The sequence below is a fragment of the Pteropus alecto genome, unplaced genomic scaffold (genome assembly GCF_000325575.1).
Source record: "Pteropus alecto unplaced genomic scaffold, ASM32557v1 scaffold71, whole genome shotgun sequence".
NCBI classification, from domain to species: domain Eukaryota; kingdom Metazoa; phylum Chordata; class Mammalia; order Chiroptera; family Pteropodidae; genus Pteropus; species Pteropus alecto.
Genome location: NW_006433024.1, coordinates 4,439,571 through 4,461,053, shown reverse-complemented (window position 1 = coordinate 4,461,053; position 21,483 = coordinate 4,439,571). Strand labels below are relative to the sequence as shown.

Genomic DNA, 21,483 nt, shown 5'->3' with positions numbered 1-21,483 from the left:
CATTTGTAACAGTCCCCTCCTCCTGACTCTGTCCTTCTACCCATGATTATATCTTCTACTTTATCCTTTATTCTTTTTCCTGATAATTTCCCAGTTATCCTTGAAAATACAATGTGAATATAATCTGCACTAATGAGTCTTTCCAAGCTTTCTCATGGACAATCACATTGCCATAGATGTTTTTCATGGATATAGTATAGTTTTGATTTTTAAAATATGTTTAATTATCTACTATACTAAAGATTCTATATCAGTTATAAATCATTTAGTTGTGAGTTATATAATCTATAACTAAAAATAGCTTAATATCTTACATATGAAATCCTACAGTAAGGGAGTTCTAAAGTTGGTTAATTCTACAATTCAATAATGTCTCAGGATCCATGAGCTTTTCAGCTTTGTGCTGTGATGTTTTCAGAATGCTCTCACAAAATTACAAGATGGCTACAGCACTCCTAATTTAATAACTTTCCAATACAGTATATGGTAGTATATTGGCTATATACTACCATATACCTATAACATATTTATCTATTATAGATGGTAGAATCCAAACAATAGAATATTTTGAAAAGTTATTAAATTAGACCCCAAGAATTGATTTATTCAGAAAGACTTACTATGTCATAGAGATATACAAGACTTCAAAAAAAATCCAAATATTCAAATTATTTTCAGGACATAATGTATGTGCTAGAGAAGCAGAGAAGACTATAGCATTTGCAGGTGATTAAATGTAGAATCAAAGCTGAAGCATTTGATAATAGCAGAATCCATATACTAGTATATAAACCAACAATAGGAAAATGACTACAAAGATGATATCATAAAGGAAGATGTAATTAATGAAACATAAAAGGATGCATAGTGCTGCAATACAGAGGAATTCTTCAAATTGGGAAGAATGATGTTTTGTTCTAAAAACCTCATGTTAAGCTTCAGAGAACGGAGTGTCTAAAAATGGGCTGGATATAGCTGGGTTTTCTGGAGGAAACAGTGGTGAATTAAAAATAGGGAGATAAATGATCATTCTGTATTAAGAAATTACAAATGAGAGATGTTCATTCTTGGACATGTCTTTTTAAAAATTCTCAGAAGACTTTAGTCGTATTAGACAAAGTATGTGGTATTAGACAAAGTAATTTTCCAAAAGTAAAGGTCCTTTTGTTGTCGTCCCTTTTTGTTCCCATCATGGTAAGGCTACTGTGGAAGCATTCCCACTTTTATACACAACCAATTAGATTTCAGAAAACACACTGGATTTTCAAAAGGGCCTGAACCCTTCATCATAGCTTGCTGCAATTCGCAGATGGTTGTCAACACAGGTGAAACCTATAAATTCCCCCTAAATATTATGAGGCTTTAAATAATATTCTACCAAAGCACATTCCAGGATGTGAAACTCTGAAGTCATTTTTAAGAAGGTAAAGTATGTGACACTAAATCAAAACAATAAGCCATTCTGCTCACATTTCTATCTCTGACAGAGCCTCAAGGAACCTCAGAAATCAGGCCTCCATAATGTCAGCTTCAAAAGTGTGCCTGACCAAACTTTAAACTTCACAACTTATTGTGTAATCATTCACTCAGCAAACAATCATTCATCACCTGATCTGTCAGTGTAAGGAACTATTAAATGCTGTAGAGAGGAAGGAAAAATGAGAAAGGAAGAAGGACATAAAAATGAAGTCTAAGACATTTATCTAAATGTTACTTGCATGTGTATTTTGATGGGAAAAAATGTAAAAATCAGAAATAAGGAAATAGTCAATTACCATGTATATCTATAAAGAAATAATATATAAAATAATTCAAATAAAATTTAAAGTGAATTTTAATGAAATGCATTATATTACTCATAAAACGTTAACCAACTATGTCATCTTTTGTAAGAAAAAAACAACTGTGCTTCAGTTTACTTATGAAAAATGAAGATAAATTCTGTATGATGGTAAATGCATGTCATTATACAATTTTCAAAACACATGAAACTTCGTATTATATAATACCAAGAGTGAACCGTAATGTGAACTTTGGACTTTGGATGAACTAATGTGTCAATGTGATTTCATCAATTGTAAAAAATGTACCGGTCTGGTGAGAGATGTTAATAGTGGAGAAGGCCGGGGGTGGGGAGGGGTATGTGTAGAGAGTATGTGAGAACTCTCTGTACTTTCTGCTCAATTCTTCTGTACACCTAAAACTGCTCTGAAAAATAGAATATATTGAAAAGGAAAAATAAATGATGATAGTATTGGATTGTAAACTAAATTTTAAAATAAATATCCATGAGTCCAATAATTTGATATAAACAAATGATTGAATAAATAAATAAATAAGGATGAAGGAACAAATATTTTCGATGAACAAATTCTAAATAATATTTATTTACACTTTCCCTTCAGTAGGTGGAGCTTAAATCCCCTTCTCTTGAGTTTAGGCTGACAGTGATTCACTTCTAAAGAATAAAGTAGAAAAAGAAACAAATCCTAATTGTGGAGAAATCTGGCAGAAACCATTTTAACCAAGTAATGAGAGTTATCACCAATGATGTCATTTGTCCCTGCTATGATGATGAAAAGAGCAGCATACTTCTGGGGTACTATTTATAAAAATTCATAACCCTAGTCAAAGTATGAAACCCATGCTTTGGGGGATATTTATAAAATACCCATCACTCCTCAAGAGTGTCAAGGTCATGAAAAACCCAAAATGACTGAAAAACTGTCACAGACCAGTAGAGACCAAGGAGACATGATGCTCAATGCAATGTGTTACCCTGAGTTGGATTCTGAAATGGAAAAAAGACATTAGTAGAAAAACTGGTGAAAACCAAATAAAGTCTATAGTTTGGTAATAGTAATATAGCAATGCCAGCTTCTTGGTTTTGATAATGTAAAATCTAACATTAAGGGAAACTGAGTGAAGGGTATACAGGAACTCTTTTCTTCCAAAAGAAAAAACCTATTTTTTAAAAAGTGAGAGGAATTATATTTCTTCCTTCTAGAGTTTTGTGAGGAGTAATTAATGTCATATGAGTGAAGTACAACTCAATTAATATCAGCTACTATTAGTAGTATTGCTAACATTAGTTTCTAAAATTGTCCATGACAAATAAGCATTAGTTTATAATAAAAAAGAATATAATTTTAAAGAGTGGTTAATATGATAAGTGATTATTATGGGTGACCTTATGTATATGAGCATATAAATATGACAAAGAATTCACATTGTATACTTGTTCAGAATATTAGTTTAATCCCCAAATATTAACAAATAGCTAAAAATGAAAAGAAAAAAAAATGCTAGGAAATCAGGCAGTCTTATTAAATGTATTTTCACACATTTTAAAATTGAAAATTAAAACATTTTATCTATCATGTGCCAATAATATATTAAGCCTATGGAGAAGTTAGAGAAGGTCTATTTTTAATGTAGTTCAAGTAAAAGCTTAGTGAGACCAAGGTCATGCTTCTGACTGTCTCAGCAGTAGTGTAATGCATCTGGGATTTTATTGGGCCATCGCTGGAGCTTCAGCAGCATTAACAGATGCTGCAGGGAGATGAGGACACCATGAAGAATGGCTCTAGATTGAGAAGACAACATTTATAATGTCTGAGAAATGTGGCAAGTTTAGGCACTGTTGGGTAATTATGTGGAGAGGTTGGTAAGAAGGCATTTAAGTTAGTCGGATGGAACACTAATAAGATTTTTTGAGGTCAGAGACTCATGGAGATATAGGGAATAGAAAAATATTATCTTTTCCTAATGAGAGAAGTGGAAAAATGCCAATCAGGATTTCTTAAGTGCTCAGCAAAGCAGATTGGCGTTCGTGAAAGGAAACTACCATAATATTGATAGGAAATTGAATACCTAATTGATGAAAATAAGGTGATGATTTTATAAATTGTCAACTTTATAGGAAGAAGTTAGGAAAGTTGCTCCTTATGTCTTTGAACAAGCATCCAGGGAATCTCTCTGTTAGCTACATTCTTTGATACCATATGTGTATATATGTATATATATATGTATGTGTGTGTATATATACATATATATTTAAAACATATATATGTGGTATCGTATACATATGTATGTGTACATATGTATACATACATACATATATACACACATATATGTATATACACACATATATACACGTGTATATATATATATATATATGTATGTATGTATGTATGTTTTAACTCTATCAGGAATGATTCTGGGATGGATTAGTGTCCAATGGTAAATTTAGCCATGGAGAATGAGCAGTAGCAAAATTCAAGGTTCTAGGTGATTTTAATCCCATAGTGCATTTTATTTACAAGTTTAGATTTGTTTGAATATATTATACATGAATTTGCTAACTTTCTTTTGAATTTATTTTTAATTTAGTCTGTACCTGTTAGTATAATACTTACTTTTATTTTGCTATATTTTGTTTGAAGCAATACTTTATTCCATCGAATCTCATGTTTCCTATAACTTCATCTCTCTTGAAGAAGTTGTTTTGTTTTGTTCCCTGCTCCCCACCTCCACCTCCTTCCCTCCAGGACTGGAAAACAGAGCAAGATAATAATAGGAGTGCTACAGAGGGAATTTAGAAATTGGAGTTAGCGTGTTATGTGATTGGGGCCAGATCAAGGTTTTCCAATGCATTTGTCTAGAGAAACAGGAAACTTCTCCAAAGTCAGCATGTGCCTAATTTTTACTGATAAAGGCTATAAGGTATCATCCCTTTGAATTTTCCTCTATCTACATCAAAATTTATCCATAACCTTATTCATCTTTAACTACTTATCTCTCATCTCAGAAAGTGTCCCTACTCTTCTCCATGTCTAACTTTTCACTTTGTAAATTGTATTCACATTCCTTGATGTTTCTTCTGTAATTTTGAATCCTGAATACATATTTGTATTTTTTTCACTAACTTTTTCCATTCCTTCCTTTCTCTCTTACTAAAAATGTATACAATCTCCTTCCATCCTACTAAAAAGCCTCTCATATATTTGTCCACTTTCTTCTTCACAGCTCATTTTCTTAAAAGAATCTTCTAGTTTTCTCTCCTTCACTTTCTCACAAATTCCTCCAAATTTTATGTCCTTTGCATTTCTGAAAACCGTTCTCTTTTCTCCTTTTCCACAGCCACTCTCTCATTGTCTCTAACCAAGAATATGCTATTATTCTCCCAACAATTTTGTTTGCTTCTATCATCTGTCCTCCTAACCCTCTTCTCTGTATCATTACTGGTATTATCTTCTTAAAATTGTAATCTCATCTGGTTTCCCTTGTTAAAAAACTTTTAGTAAATTTTTTGTGACTGCAAAACATAAAAAAATAATGAATGAAAAGTCTCGGAGAGAAAAAAAATATACTGTCAACTTAAAATGATCATAACAAGTTGATTAAATTCTTCATAGATGTCCTTTGCTTTTGAGACTGTTACAAGGAAATGTCTTACAGATGGGGTTTTTAGGGTCAAGAATTTCTACTTCATGCAAAAGAGCCAAAAGAAAAAATGGATAAGAATTTTTAGTGTCAATGATAAAAGGTCCACTTGACTGATAATCAATGGAGGAGAAACTGGGGTCTATCTTACATATAAATGGCCAAGTAGTAACTGAAAGCTAATCTAAAACACCTTTGAAATAACAATCTCTGTTATATTGGAGGCACCATGAATGTCATTACTATTTGATGAGTGTCTGAAAAATTCTCATTTAAAATATAGTAAAAAAAATGAAACCAATCATCTGGTTTTTTCCTGCCCCACGCTGGGTCCCACCAGAATGAGGGGAGCAGCAGTGGCCAGGCAGCCCAGCTTCACAATGGCTCACTGCCACCCTAGCCCTAACCCTAAACATAACCCTAACCCTAATTTTTTTCCATCCAGTCTGAGATTCTGTTTAGGGGTGGCCTGTTTTAGGGGTGCCTTGTTTGATTCTGCTTCAGCAATAAGCTGTATCCACATCCCTGAGAAGAGCCAGACCCACAGAGGCCTAGCATGCACCCTCCCTGTCCCTCTTCCCCAATGCAAACAAGGAAAAAGAAGCCAAGTGGGTAACCAAGAAAGTAAAGAAGATTTACATATAGAAGACTAAGAAAGAAGAAACTAGGAGAGCTCAGCCCCTGATAAAGCGGGCCAGAAGGAAGCCAAGTCTGACTGTATCATATACCATGTCTTAACAGTTGTCCTTGTCTTCCTTCCCCTCCACAATTCAGTGGAATATTTTTCTAAACATTTTGTAAATGCAAGTTTTTTTTACTAGCTCTAGAAACATTTTTAAAGAAGGGACTCCCACCTCATCCTAATTGAAAATAAATGCTTTTTTTTTTAAGAAGTGAAATAATTTGCTGGTTGTTTATTTCTTGGTACAGCAAGAAAATAGTGGGCTATGAAATATGGGAGGCTTTGTCTTAGGTGTCAGCTTAACATCCCATTGGTGGGGGAGGGAGAGTAGTTTTTATATCCTATAACACACAGCATACTAAATAACAATTTGGAGTCACAGCTGTGCATTTAATATGTCTCGAACTTTTAAAATTACTTCTAGTCTCATATTGCCTTTTAGTAGAACTGTTTCCCAAAGAAAATCATTCCTTGACCTTGGCTCTTCCTGTCAGATTTTCATGTTCTCTGTAACATTTTTGTTGTGGTAGTCCAATTGCCGTAGTAACTTTGTTAATATGCTATGAAAGACTAAAAATTTGAGTATGTAGTGTATATGATATTAAATTGTAAACTTATGATGTAACAACTTATTAACATGTAAAGATATTAGTACTTGATATCATCTTAAGAAAAATTTGCCTCCAAATGTTAAACTGAAATAACTGCTTAGAAAAGAACCATAATTATATGCCTTGAAAATTTTCAGTACATACATTAAGAATTGCGTACAAATTGAAATCTCAATTATGAAGAAAAAAGGAAACTGGTGGGCATTCTTTTGTGACATAAAAGATATTGAGTAGTGAATTTTCTTTGAAAATCAATATGAATTTATAGACTTATGTAACACAACATTTCCACCAAGAATGTTTCATTTCTATTTTACTCTAATTTTAGAAGGAAAAAATAAATTATATCCTCATGTTGCTAACATATGTCTTTGATTCTCATTATATGAATCAAGACTGAAGACTAAATGAAAACTTATGAAGATTTGGTTTCAGACAATTCCAGGGTACAAATCTGCACACCAGTAATAAAAAGAAAACATCAAAGGGCTCTTGTTAGTTTAATTTTTATATTTACCAGATTAAATATATATCTCTTACAATTTATAAATTTATACATACTTATGTGTATATATAGTATGTATGTTCATATAGATATATTTTTAACTTAACCCTAACTGCATTGCCACATATATGCCATATATGCTGGTAAGTAAAGAAGCCATTATGACCTCCTAGAATTGAAGATAAAACCCAAACAAAATCCCTTAGATGTAATGTTATATTTTATAAAATTGTTTTAGATTTATGTCATTATTTTTATCTTTATAATAACCCCAGGCACATCAAGATATAAAATAAAGAATGCCAATAGATGGTAGATGTTACAGATAACTAAATATTTAGCTAATGACAAACTGGTAGAAAAATAGATCTGTCTAAAATTGATCACCTCTGGGCCAGTTGAGAAATCTCTTCCAGAAGCAGAAAAGTGAGTAGGGAAGAGAGGAGGTTTATTTGTTAGACTCCTTTCTCAGACCTAGAGTAAGAATCTTAAGAGCTCTCAGCCTTAGCTATAAATTAGAATAATCTGGGAGCTCTGAATAATCCCCAAAGCTAGTCTGCACTTCTGTTGGATCATATCAGAATTGTGACTGTTGACACTCAGGTGTGTGTGAAGCTACCAATGATTAAAAATGTACCTTAGGTTGAGATCCTTAGGTTTGTAATGGGGTCTATTATGATTCCAGGTGCACTATTTTGAGAATTTTTGGAAATTACTTCGCAACATGCTTTTGGCAGAAAAAGGGAAATACAAATCCACCTTGCTTTAAACCTCCTGGCGCCAAGCAGAATGCAATTTTCACTTGGATGCCTTTAAGTCCTGAATAGGGCCACTGCTGCCTGCTGCCCTCAAATGACTTTGGCATTTCTGACAAATGAAAAAAAAAAACAACAAATTATTCTTGTCCAATTAAATAGATATCACAGTTGTGACCTGCAGCTAAATCCAAGGCAATGAGTGATGTGGAAAACAAAGACAAGATGGGAACTGCCTGAGTGAGGATGAAATGATGGATTTTCATAACACAATTTCATCATTTTTTATCTGCATTGCTTATCTAAATTGTCTCTCATTTCTGCTCTTTCGATTTTCTCCTTTCTTTATGGCATTTACTATTATGATTACTGACATCACATTTACTGTGAGGATTTATTTGTAGTTTTATGCTAAAAACCTGTTGTTATACTTATTTGAATAGATTTATTAGATTCTCATATCTGAACAATAAAACAAGGCAAGTATTTTTTGTTTTAATTAAAGTAACATCCTACTAAAAGCCTTCTTTAAATCTTCTCAAAGTGTTATCTTGGTTTCCAAATATAATACATATCTCATACATTTATTGACTTTCTCTGCATCAGACAGTATTACATATGCTGAATATTATATGAAAATTTTCTTATTTAATCTTCATATTGGCACTGTAAGGTTGGTGCTGTTATTATCTCCATCTTATATATATGGAAGACAAGTCTCAGAGAAGTTAACTAATTTGATAAAGGACTCAAAACTAGAAAGTTGCAGAAAAAAAGATATTTACTTACTCTGACTACTGAATCTTAGCTCTCTATATTAAAAAATATCCTTGTATTTATGTTCATTACACTATATTTCTTGAATATTAATGAAAAGCACAGCCTAATCACACAGGCAAAAGTCCCCTTTTGTCCTCAAGGGTCTTTGGCTGAAACACTTGGGACAGAATCAGGAGCCTTTTCTATCTTTTGAAGTTTCTGTCCTAATGTGGTGACTGGTGAGTCTCAGGCCAGGAAGCAGCAGATGACTCTGTAGCGGGAAGACCAACCCTGCATTTCCCATGAGGCATGTGACCTGTTGGAGCATGTTGTAGGCAGCTGCCACATCCTATCCACAGACCCATGTCCAAGCAGAGGGAGCAAGCCTGGGAAAAGCAGAGACCTTGTCTGCTGGGCTTGGGTCCCTATGCATCCTGTTTTGCAGAGACTTCAGCCCTGGGAAGGGAAGGAGAAAAGAAGGAAAGATGCTGGGAATTGTCTTTGAATAACTTGTCAAGGCCCTATGTCCAGCATTTTTCTCATCTCCTTGAATCCTCTCAGAAATGCTGAGAGGTAAATATCATCACCCCTGTGTAGCGTGAACCCTAGCTCTAAAAATCCATATCATACAGCTATAAACACCAAAGATATTACCATATTGATAATTCATTTTTTTTCACCTAACTGTAGACCTCTTGGTAATATGCTTCTTGTTCTTCCTCCTCTATTTATACATTTTCTAAACTATACAAAGTCATATTTAAGATTTTATAATAAAATGAATATAAGCAAGTAAATCAGTATAATGATTATATAGAAATCATTATTTTTCTGGAATCTGCCATTAAATGTTTTTTAGATATGTAATTATTTTGCCTTTTCTGAGCACTTAGTATGTACCTTTCTCTACCATGTAAATAGTAGAAGACAAAAATAAATTAGCATCTTGATCACGTATTGTTTGTATATTATCTATGATGCCCAGTAGACTTATCTTGAAGGCTTAACACAAATACACACAAGCCACCTTCGAACACACAAACAAGAGGATGTTATTCACTAACTGTGGGGTGTAGAAAGATCCTGATTTGTAGTGTTCCCAATTTCTATGGAATAAATTCTACCAATTTCAGTATGCCAACATGAAATCACTAAACATTAAATTGGAAAGAGATGTTAGTAGTTCAGCATTAATATACTGTTTCTACTATATGGATCCAAAAGCCATAATATCTTCAAGAGCAGAGGTAATAGCAAGATGTAACAGTTTTGACATTTATACTTGCTTTTAGTATAATTTACTTAATTATAAGTGTATATAATTAATATTTATTTCATGATGTCGTATTTAAGAGTTGACTAGTACAAATTCTGAAAATTTAATAGCTTTTACAAGCAAGTATGAGCCATCTCCAGCAGACCACTGGAGTAGTCACCATTCTAAATATACACAATGACATACATATTCTATGTCTTGTACTATTAAAACAGGCATATAAAAGTCATGGTTCTCAGCTCAAATATATGATGAAATAATGAAAAGTAGCTCAACAGGAGATAAAGAAAAGGGGTATATTTTTGCCATAAACATTCCATCTATTAGACTATAAATAAAACCATACTCAAATTATTTCTTCTATCAGGTGTCTTTTGTGACTCTCATCTCTTTTTACTCCTAGAGTTCCCCAACCTTTTTGGTACCAGCAACTGGTGCTTCTATCAGAATCTAATGCCTGATGATCTGAGGTGGAGCTGAGGCGGTGATGCTAGTGCTGGAGAGTGGCTGCAAACACAGATGAAGCTCGCTTGCTGCTCACCTCCTACTGTGCAGCCTGGTTCCTAATAGGCCACAGACTTTATCAGACCATGGCCTGGGGGTTGGGGACCCTGTTCTACACTGTCTCATCAGGTAATTTAATCTATTTCCAACATTTAATTATCATCCATTCTGATGATGCCAAATTATTTATCTCCACTCAGATATCTTCCCTGAATTTCAGACTCAAATATATAAACAGATATTGGAAATATATAAACTCTTAATTTTATGATAGATGTCTAACATGGCATGCTGAAAAACAAACCAATTTGGGTTCTCCCTTAAAAGCTCTTTTTGCCTTTGTCATCACAGTAAATGAATGCAAGCATTGAGTGTTATTCTTTATTTCTTCCCTTTACATATTTCTTCCCTTTATTTCTTCCCTAGGTCACTGCAACTCTATGCCTCAGTTACATCTGGAACCCCATTTCCACTTCTGCACTATAGATCAGGTCACCATCATCTCTGGCATAGATCATGAAATAGATTGTCACTGGTTTGCTTGTTTCTAGTCTAGTTAGTCATTTTATGCAAAATGCAAATCAGGTCTCCGGGTTCATACCTTTGCTCTTTGACTCTGTTGGAACACTATTTTCTACATAATAAATACATTATATCATAACAAAGACATAATAAAGACATCATCTTGTGTACTTAGATCCATGTACTTCCTTAATCTTTATTAGAAGCTATTTGAAATATGGAATTTCAAATAAAAAATTTAAAAAAAAGTCTTGATCTACTGCACACTCCTTTTTTATTCCTTTTGTTTTCTCTTTACAGAGAATTAGGCTGCAATCTCCAAAAGATCAGAGTTGTATCATTTCAAATTTGCATCCCCAGTGATGAGTACAGTTTCGGTGTACAAAAGGAAAATAACTTAGTTAAATATTAAGTACTTAATAAATGCCTAATAATAATATTTTATAACTCATAAGTAAGAAAAATATCCAACAAGAAGAGGGACACTGTTATGGATTGAATGTTTGTGTCCTCCAAAATTCACATGTTGAAGTCTTAACCCTCAATGTGATGGTATCAGATGGGACCTCTAGAAGTAATTATGCTTAGATGAAGTCATGAGGGTGGAGCTGTCATGGTATGATTAGAGAAGGGTATCCTTATAAAAGAGAGAGAGAGATCACCATGCCCATGTTCATAGAGAAGACCACGTGAACACACAGCTAGAAGGCAGCTGTCTACTCTTCAGGAAAACGGCCCTCGTCAAGAACTGAAGCTGGCAGCTCCTTGATCTTGGGCTTCCCAGCCTCCAGACTGTGAGTAATGAGTGCCTGTTGTTGAAGTCCCTTAGTCTATGGCATTTGTTAGAGCAGCCTGAGCTGACTAAAAGAGAAGTGTAACAAATGTCATTTTAAAATGAATTCTCTAGAGACATCTCTCTGGACACTGAGTAATGTAGAGCAAATCGATGAGCTAAGCACAGTCATCTCCCTTAAGAAGAGAGGAACATGCAGCCATCATCTAATTCAAGGTGTGATGGAGAGCCATGTGAAATAAACACTGTTGTCAGAGTACCGAGAAGAGAAAAAAATTTCTGAATGAGAGGGTAAGAAAAAATTCACTTGAGTTAGAGAGAAGCAGGCATAACTATGGAGAATGCGGTGAAGGAAAGGAGGCTGATAGACCTGATTAAGGGTCCTCAGAAGAATCTTAAGCTGTAGAACTAAATGGGTATAGAGCAAGCATGCTCTAGAAATGAAAAAAAAAAAAGTAGAGGTTACCAATATGTAATTTATTTTTTAAATTTCCACCAGTAAATTCTTATAATATTGAACTTCCTATTTGATGAAATCTGTGGCTTTTAAAATACACAATGAATATATATAGTATATATAAAATATTTGCATACATGTGTATGTATATGCATGTATACACATATACACGCATGCATGATGTAATAAAAATTTGACTGCATTACCCAATCTTCTGAAAGAAAAATGTAAAAATAAAATGACATTTTTGGAGAGGCTATCTTGTCTTTTGGGCTGAAAATTGCTTACTTGGATGTGTTTCACAGATTTCAGGAAAAATCATTAACATACCCTCCTTTTTTCAAAGAAAGGTTGAAGATTTAAAAATATCAAACAAAAGTAGGTGAGACTAACCATATATCATGAAAAATAAGAATTATTATTTATACTGCTCATGTCACAACCACACTCTGAGCTAAGCACTGGAGAAACTGAGGCACAGAGAGGTTAAGTGATGTGATTGCCTCACATCTCTTGAATAGGCATATCATATTACTGTGGCTATAATTTACTGACTCTGAAAGCTTACCAGTTAAATGTCCTCATTTTTGTATATAGAGGAAAATTCCATGACTGAAGAGTTTGTTTCTTACACACACCCATATGACATTATACTTTCAGTATTTTAAAAATATTATCTGTGAGGTGTCTGCGTACAGATAAGCCACAAGCATATATAAAATACAACTTTCACCACTATTGAGAAGATAAAGAATATGGCCAAACATAAACACCAGAGAAGCTTTTAATGCTAATCTGTAAAATAGAATGCTCTATAGTAAATCAACTTAGATTTATTGAACTTTATCTTCAACAATTGGACTTTTCTGTTATTGTTTTTGAAAAACGAGCAAACCAACCTCATTTAAATGCTTCCTATCTTTTTATGTGATAAGCCTAAAGAAATGATAAATATTTATTATTTATTTCATCAAGAAGACATACATTTATTTATAGTAAATCAGTTAAGTAACAATCAGTAATTTCCTCCACACATTCAAGGTCATAAGAGCCCAGTTTTAATAATGGGCTTAAATAAACATACTTTGACTTGGAGACAAATGTAATGTGCCATAAAATTACAAAGCTAATTTGCCCAAAGTTGTCAGACTTAATAAGGCTGAACCATTGTTCCTTCCTTAGACTAACACTAAATGGAGGCAGTAATGGTTTCCCGGTAGGTAGATGAGACTGTCTGGGTAGCTATGCATTTAACCAGTGACCAGATTCAATACATTTATCCAGGGCTTTTCCAAAACATAAAAAATACATTATTATGCAACTTTTCCCTGAATTTGGGTAAGTAAACAAACATTTTAGAGTTTTCAATGAAGGGGCAGGAAAAATAAAGTAGAAAAATATTGGCCTAACATTTTTGAGATCTTGTAGTATATAATAAAATCAAAGAGAATAATAAGATGAAATAGAAATACATGTTTTAAATGATTTTTGACAAAGAAACTTGAGATTACACAGACTGATCTATGCAGCACACAAATCCACAAAGCTACAGGTAAAAACTGAACATTAGAATATTTACTTTGTTTCACCTATTTTTGAATCTCCATCCTAAAAAGAGCACTTCCCTATTCTACAACCATTTATATCCCCTTTAATCCCCAAAGAGGGAATCACAGAAATATCATTAAGAAATAGAACCCAGATGTGAGACATCACTGGGCAATGGCATGGGTGGTTCTTAGGTTTTCCTGGGCCCATCCCTAGAGCCTGGCATTAGAAGTGGCACTGGTATCTATAACATTTATTTTATCAGGGAGAGATCCTAATGCAGGTAATATGAAAGCCGGCACTTTCCAATAAATATGTACTGCCTGAAACTAAACCCTTTTCTCTAACTATTTCAGATTGTTAGAATTTATTTAAATGTAGATCCTGCAAATTGAAGGTCCTGAGGATTGAGGCAAAAATAGCATTGACATTCCCCTGTGCCCTCTCTGAAGTAGGGTGGTGGGGGAGACTCAGATAAAGATTTGCTTGTCAATTGGTCTCAAAATCTCCTGGGGAGTTTTGAAAAATACTAATGACTGAAATACAACCAGAAAAAAATTTAATTTAATAGATTGAGTCCCAAGCGTCAGGATTTTTTATAAGTATCCCAAGTGAGTCTAATGTGCCGGCAGTGTGGAGAACTATGGACTTAATTTTGAAAAAAATATACCTCCTTTTGTAAGGATGACGGTTTACCCTAGGAGAAAATATTTTCCGTATTAAATCTCTGGTGTTCACTCTAATGTAATACAAGATATTTCTTTTAACTAATTGTAAGATAATAATAATTAGCATTTTTTTTAGCAAAAGTTTAGAATATTATTTCAGAATAATAATTATTATGATTATAGTAACAATAACAATTGTTATTTTACAATTAGATGACCCTGCCTAAGAATCTGCTGGCTCTTTACTGAAGACCATTCTCCAGCGACAATAGCAACTTTATAAATTGGTTTACTATGTTCCATTTACTTTCTAATCTTTTAATCACTTTGATATCTTACTTGGATCCACACTGATGATTGTATAGAGTGAACTCTACAGAGTATGTCATTTGATTTTACTTTTCAAAACACAAATAATGTGTACCTTGCTTTCCATCGTTGCGTCTGGAATCGCAGTGTCAATTGCCTTGGGTAGAAATGACATATGAGTTGGATTTGACCTTGTTAGACTCAACGGGGATGGTTGATCATTGAAAACTGTTGACAGACAGAGGTTTACAGTCTCTTTCATTGCTTTCAGTTGCGACTCCTACAAAAAAAAGAGATCACCATTTTTACATGTAGTTCTGGTTATCATTTATCTGATTAGATTCTGTTTTCCTCCTAGTCTACACTCACTTCTCACACAAGTACGTCTTAGTTTTCAAACATAATTGCTAACTCGTAAATTCTGTTATGACACCCTATTTAATGCACACACTCAGTTTGTTTTTAGGGGCTAATGTGGTTCATGATATTTTCTGAACACTGAAATTTAGAAACATGTTTTACTTTCCCCCCTTAAATTGGCATGATTTCAATCATGATGGTTTGCTGACAAAAAACATTGTACTCACTCTGAAGTAGAAAATGTCCTTCTTAGAAATTTGCCATCTTTTGATTACTATCAACATCTTTTATTACAAATCACTCCCTGAGCAATGTAAGCTCCCGCGTTTCTCAGATTAACCTAACCCCCACCGCTGCGCCCGCCTCAATTTCCCACATCGTAGGAAGAACAAGTTTGTTTCCGATAAAACCCTTATTTCCTCTGGGCCTTGTTAAGAGGTAGAAGTTAATTTGCTGTGATTGTAAATGGTAACATTAATACTTTCTTATATTAATATATCATAATATTCTAGGCACTTTCACATGCAAAGAATAATTTTATGTTTTCAAACATCTGTGAAACTGACATTATTATTATTTTACTAGGAAGAAAAGAAAGTTCAATGTTTTTATACTAGTTTATTTTTGGTTTACATAACAAAGCAGACTGTACTAACATGGACAACCATCTTTACCTCTCATCTAATTGCCAGCTCCCACTTCTAAAAATGTTTTTAAATGCTGGTAAGTTAATAATAATAATAATAATAATAATAACAATACAAAGCTGAGCACAAATGACAAAGATTCTCAGGTAATAATAATAATAATAATAATAATAACAACAATATAAAGCTGAGCACAAATGAAAAAGATTCTCAGATGCTAAAGTGAAGAGAGACATACAAATTTTTGGAAATCTCATGGTAACTCAGGGGTAATTTGGGGCATGCTTATAGGTCCTAATAAGAAACTGTCACATAAATATTGATTTCAAGACATGAAATGTGGCCTTTGCTTCAAGAGACATGAAGAGAGAGATTAGTCACTGGGACCAAGATCCCTGGACAAGTTGGCACACATGGAGTTTATCCTTTCAGTGCATTCATGGATCAGCGAAGCAGGAAAGTCTGTTTTCTCTTTCTGTCAAAGTTGTATACATCCAACAAAACTACAGCCTTTTATATACTATGCCAGAAATACACCTACACATAGCATGCTCCTCTCTATTTCTTGTCTCCTTTAAATCCTTCATGGTCACAGTGACTCTGACTTAGATCCTTCCCAACACCTACCTCTGTGCTTTCTACTCGCATTTGGTATATCATATTTATCTTTAAGTCAAGAGTATCTATCTTCAGAATAATGGTTTAAGAAAACTCTCTTAGGTCATGTCAAGAGATTAAAAAAAAATAGCAATAAGAGCAGTAACTGGAAAATATAAGACATATGGCAGACATGCATTTCCTTCTCATTAATCTTGCCCTGTCAAAGTGTCTAAGACAAAATAAGAATCTGATAAGGACTAGGAAGGAACATTAAGTGGACAGAAGGGGGCTAAGCCGAATGATGACTTTTTACTCAAAATGGCCCCTTTTATTTGCTTTTCTGAGCCCCTAGATTCTTCCCCTTCCCCTATATCATCACTTTTCTTGACTGATCCTGTTGTTTCCTCCATATAATTTATTGCCATTTTTTTAATTATGTATATACACACACATACATAAGTTGCCTATTTTGTTTAGAACTGTATATCTAGCACTTAACACAGTTCCTGAAACATTATAAGAGACTCAAGAAAAAGTTTTTTGGATAAATAACTTAAAAACTTAGGTGAAAGTGTGTCTGTATGCCAGGGAAAAAATTGACAAACTTATACCAATAAAAATATGAAATAATAGTTCAAATTTCTCTTCCTATTGGTTCCTTGGCTAACTCTTCCCTTCTCTCATTACAGAATAGGAGATCATGACATTGGGAGCTATGTCAGGAGTGAGATATTCCAGATGACACTGAACATCTTAAATTTGTTTTCTGTTTTGCATATTATAGTGAGACAATGAAAACAGAGCTAATGCAACAGTGTCAGGTCTTAGCCAGGACTTAAAGCTAATGTGGCTTTGAAATGTAGAGTTCAATGCTCAGATCATGCAGGAAGGAATGATGGTCATTGTATTCACTGTGTTTATATCTTGGCTCCTCCTAACACACTATACATCTTAAAGTTGTATCTGTAACAGGCTTAAGGTATATGTTGCCATAACAGACAAATTCCAAAATAGTGGCTGAAATTGGATGTTGAAAATAAATAACAAACGATATTGAATTAATAGTTTCAAACACTGAATAAAACTATAAATGGGGATGTGTATATATGTTATATTTTTAATCGTCTGAACTTTGGTGTGATCGTCTCATCTGTTCCCACATTGTCAGGATCATCTGAGATAACAGAAACAATATCATCTAGATGTGACCTCCAACTCCTCACCTTTCATAGCTACAGGAGTAAGCTCTCTTTGCTCTTATGTTTCAGCCTATCTTTAATCTCTTAGCTTCTGATTTTATTCCCTTTTGAACCATAAGCCTGTGACTTTGCCTCCTATGTCAGATTCTGTCTCCAGTCCTTGGTTACATTGTAGATTTTTTTTTTTTTCCTGCCAGAGATAGCGGAATGCTGTGAGCAATGCCTGCCCTAACTTGGTCAGATTTTTACCAAAGCACATAAACAAACAAAACCCCCAGCTTTCTATTTAGTCTAGTCTAGAGTCTGTTACAGACACTCTTCAGGTTTGGCTTGATCCAGTTCCATAAGCAAGACCCAGACAATGACTTTATACCACAATATCACTACATTTTCATTCATTCTGCTAGCTGTAGTCTGAAACTTCAAGCTACTGTTCACTCTGAAGTTCACTGGAATAAGACATCACCTAATGAAATATGATTTGAATGATATAAATATACTTTGCCCTAGATCTTATAACCTATTTCCTCCTAAGGTCAGTCTTGCTTTTGCCCTGCCTTCTGCCCACACCAAACCACTTTTCCATTTGCTTCGAAACTCCTTAATAAAGACCTGCTTGTCATAATGTCTTTTATGTATAGCTCATCAAACATTCCAAGCTCATTTGCATCTCAGTCTTTATATTTGCTGTTTCCCCTGCCTGCAGAATCTTTTTCCAAATAGCTATGTTGGAAATTTTCAATTAAAATTTATATCTCAAAAACATAATAAAATAAAATAAAATAAAATAAAATAAATAAAATAAAATAAAATAAAATAAAATAAAATAAAATTTATGTCTCAGCTCACATATTATCTTATTGGAAACAGAGCCCCTGATCATCCTTTCAAGGAATACTCCTTCCTTAAAGTCTCCATTGCATTTCTTAAATTATGTCCTATATAGCTTTTGTTATCATTGCAAATTATCTTACTGTTTATATGTTTATTGTTTATCTACTTCTATTACAATGTAATTTCTTTGAAGGCTAGTATCTTTTTCACAGCATCACCAGTTTCTAATTTAAGAAATATTTGTTAACATAAATGAAGCAAATCCTCCATAGCTGCCATTTTACATGAGAAAATTACAAAATATTTTGTACTTTATCCTGCATATTATATAACATAAGAAATGTATTATTTTCGACACTAAAATACAGCTTGTGCTGTATAATATGTAAAGCTTATAAGAAATTATTGTGCACGTATATGATCTTAAAACAGTGGGAGATTTAGAAGGTATTTCTTGTGTGTTTGTGAGTACTTTTTTCAGAAAAATGTATTTTTTTTATGAACAACAAGATATACATTGCAAAGACAAATGTGCTTCTAATTTCTCATCTCCTGACAAATAAACATTCATACGATATTATTCATGTCTATCTTAATTCATTTACATGAAGATGGAAGTCCTTAGAGAAAGCTGGGTGTAATATCAGCTGCTGGCTTTGGAAAGACCATGAGGGGTTGTGATTCCAAAGGCTTTCCCCTTAATTTTATTTCTGCAATAAAATCACCTTTGTATATCCTGAAAGATCATTTAACATTCTCAGCTCTCTGCTCTAGGTGAACTCTAGGTCTCTTGTATGTAGGATGAATAGCATGTTTATTAATTTATCTTCATTTGTCTATTTAATCAATAACTATTTATCATGCTCCCATTATGTGCCAGACACACTGTGGCAAAAAGAGTTCTCATTCTTTTAATACTTAGTCACAAAAGTCTATGTAGGTCACCTATCTTGTGTCATCTGTAATATGGATGTATTATGCAGGCTTTCTTGAGTGAAAATTTATGAGATCAGATGTGATAGAAACTTTTTTTTTTAATATGAAAGTTTGAGAGATAGTTTTTATACCATAAAGTTGTTTTTACATTCCAGTAGCTGAGGCTAACTATAATTCATAAGATATTGCCAAATAAATAATTGATGGTTTGAAAAACCAAGGTCGAGACTCAGATTTTGAGGTTATTATTATTTATATTAGGATAGTAAACTGAGACTTCTTTCATTGAAAATGTTATGAGAACCAAGTTGGAATGTAAAGATGTTTTCATAATATTTATGAGATATTGAAGGTTATTTGAAGCCCAGGTAGAACATTCTTAGGAACTAGACACCTGAAGAGCATAAAGAAGTCTCATACAAAGATATAAAGATGATGGAGAGAGGTGATGAGCAATTTCATTAAACTGAAATTTTTTTATCCATTTTGAAGTGAAATAGCATTTCTATCTGACTTTATGACTACGGTTTATGAGCCTCATATATATCTTACATGAAATTTGTTGAAATTAACCTCTAGTAATAGAAAACACTATAGTTCACGGTAGCAAAAGGAATGACAAGATACTGGAGGTTAAAGAGAGAAATTGTTATCACAGAAAGGCAATCTCCATGATCTCAGTCACTAATAATAATAATTATTATGCTTACTGAGTGTTTTGCAGGTATTAAAAATTCTTCGCAGTATGTTACTTTTTGAGACATATAATTTTCTCATCACCCTTATAATGTAAGTTTCATTATTATTTCATGTTACAGAGAAGCATAAAGAGTTTGAGGGATTCAAACACAGTCATTCAATGGAAAAAGTTATAACCTGAACACAGACTGACATTGGAGGCCTTTATTTAAACACTGCAACATATAGCCTCTCATGCTGAATCCAGACTATGGGATGGTATGGTCTAGGTAAACAGTGATGGAGAAAGGAGTAGAAATGGGGAGGAGGAAAGCAGAGAATGGATAAGATGAAGGAGAAAAAACTCTACAATAACCCCAATCTCTGTAATTTTCCCATGAAGTATTACGTAACTACACCAATCTGTATAACCCACATGTACTCAAAATACACATATTCATTCTCTGTGCTTTTATGACCATATGGCTCTGCATACAACTATTTTCTAATTGTAGATGTGTCCCAAAATTGTGAGATGTGGGACTCAATATCAAGTATTTTTTGTTTCCCATAGCACCTAGTACATGGTGGTGACACAAAAGGCATTCATTCAAAGCTATTTAGCTATTGACTGACTAAATAGATTACATAAAGTCAAATCAGGAATAAGATTTAATGTAAGAAAAAACACTGCAACAGAATTTTTAAAAACTCAGAAAAGGCTGAGCTGTCTCAGGATTGTGGGAATTCAACATCTTTCTAGGACTTAAAGCATAGTGCAGAATCATGCCAGGGATGTCAAAGGAAAAAAAAAAAAATTAAGGACAGTCTAGTTGAATTTTAGGATTACACATGACTATAATTTTCTGATTCCGTCAATACTATAAAGAGTCATTTCTCTTCTAAAAAAGTAATATTATGTAGCATGATTTGGATATGGTAGGAGATTAGCATAATTGATGTAAAGGTTTTTTAAATAAATTTTTAAAAATCTCATAAAACTGAATCTTGGTGAAATGAATTATATTTGACGTAGTCTACAAAATCAGGCAGGCTTCCCCAAAACTATTAAGTATTATATTAGTTACTTGTGTAAATTAACATCAAATATGACAATTACACAGGAGTAAAGTCGTTAAAATATCTAGTTATTCATTCAAAAGCAACATTTGTCCCAAAGATCTAAACTTTAAAAAGAAAAACTATTAGAATTCATTAAATGTCCTTATTAATTCTTTGATTGCAACACTTTCTAGATATCCTGTTAGATTATCTTGTTAGTTATGAAAAGGTTTTGGTCATAGATCAGTGAAGAAAATGCCTGTGTGAGAATCAAGTCCCTGGGAAGTAGTTTTAGCCTGGCTCTTCAGAATCGCTTCATAGTAAGAAGGAGAT

The 21,483-nt window shown here is 33.4% G+C and overlaps 1 protein-coding gene across 3 annotated transcripts in view; it reads right to left on the bottom strand.

Moving 5' to 3' along the window:
• The window catches only part of LUZP2 (leucine zipper protein 2), a 391,941-nt gene that overhangs the window by 34,863 nt on the left and 335,595 nt on the right, over positions 1–21,483 (bottom strand). For all 3 annotated transcript variants that reach the window (XM_015586409.2, XM_025044128.1, XM_025044129.1), the window contains one exon: positions 14,950–15,114. In XM_015586409.2, coding sequence (XP_015441895.1) covers positions 14,950–15,114 — 165 coding nt within the window. The remainder of the gene's footprint in view (positions 1–14,949; positions 15,115–21,483) is intronic.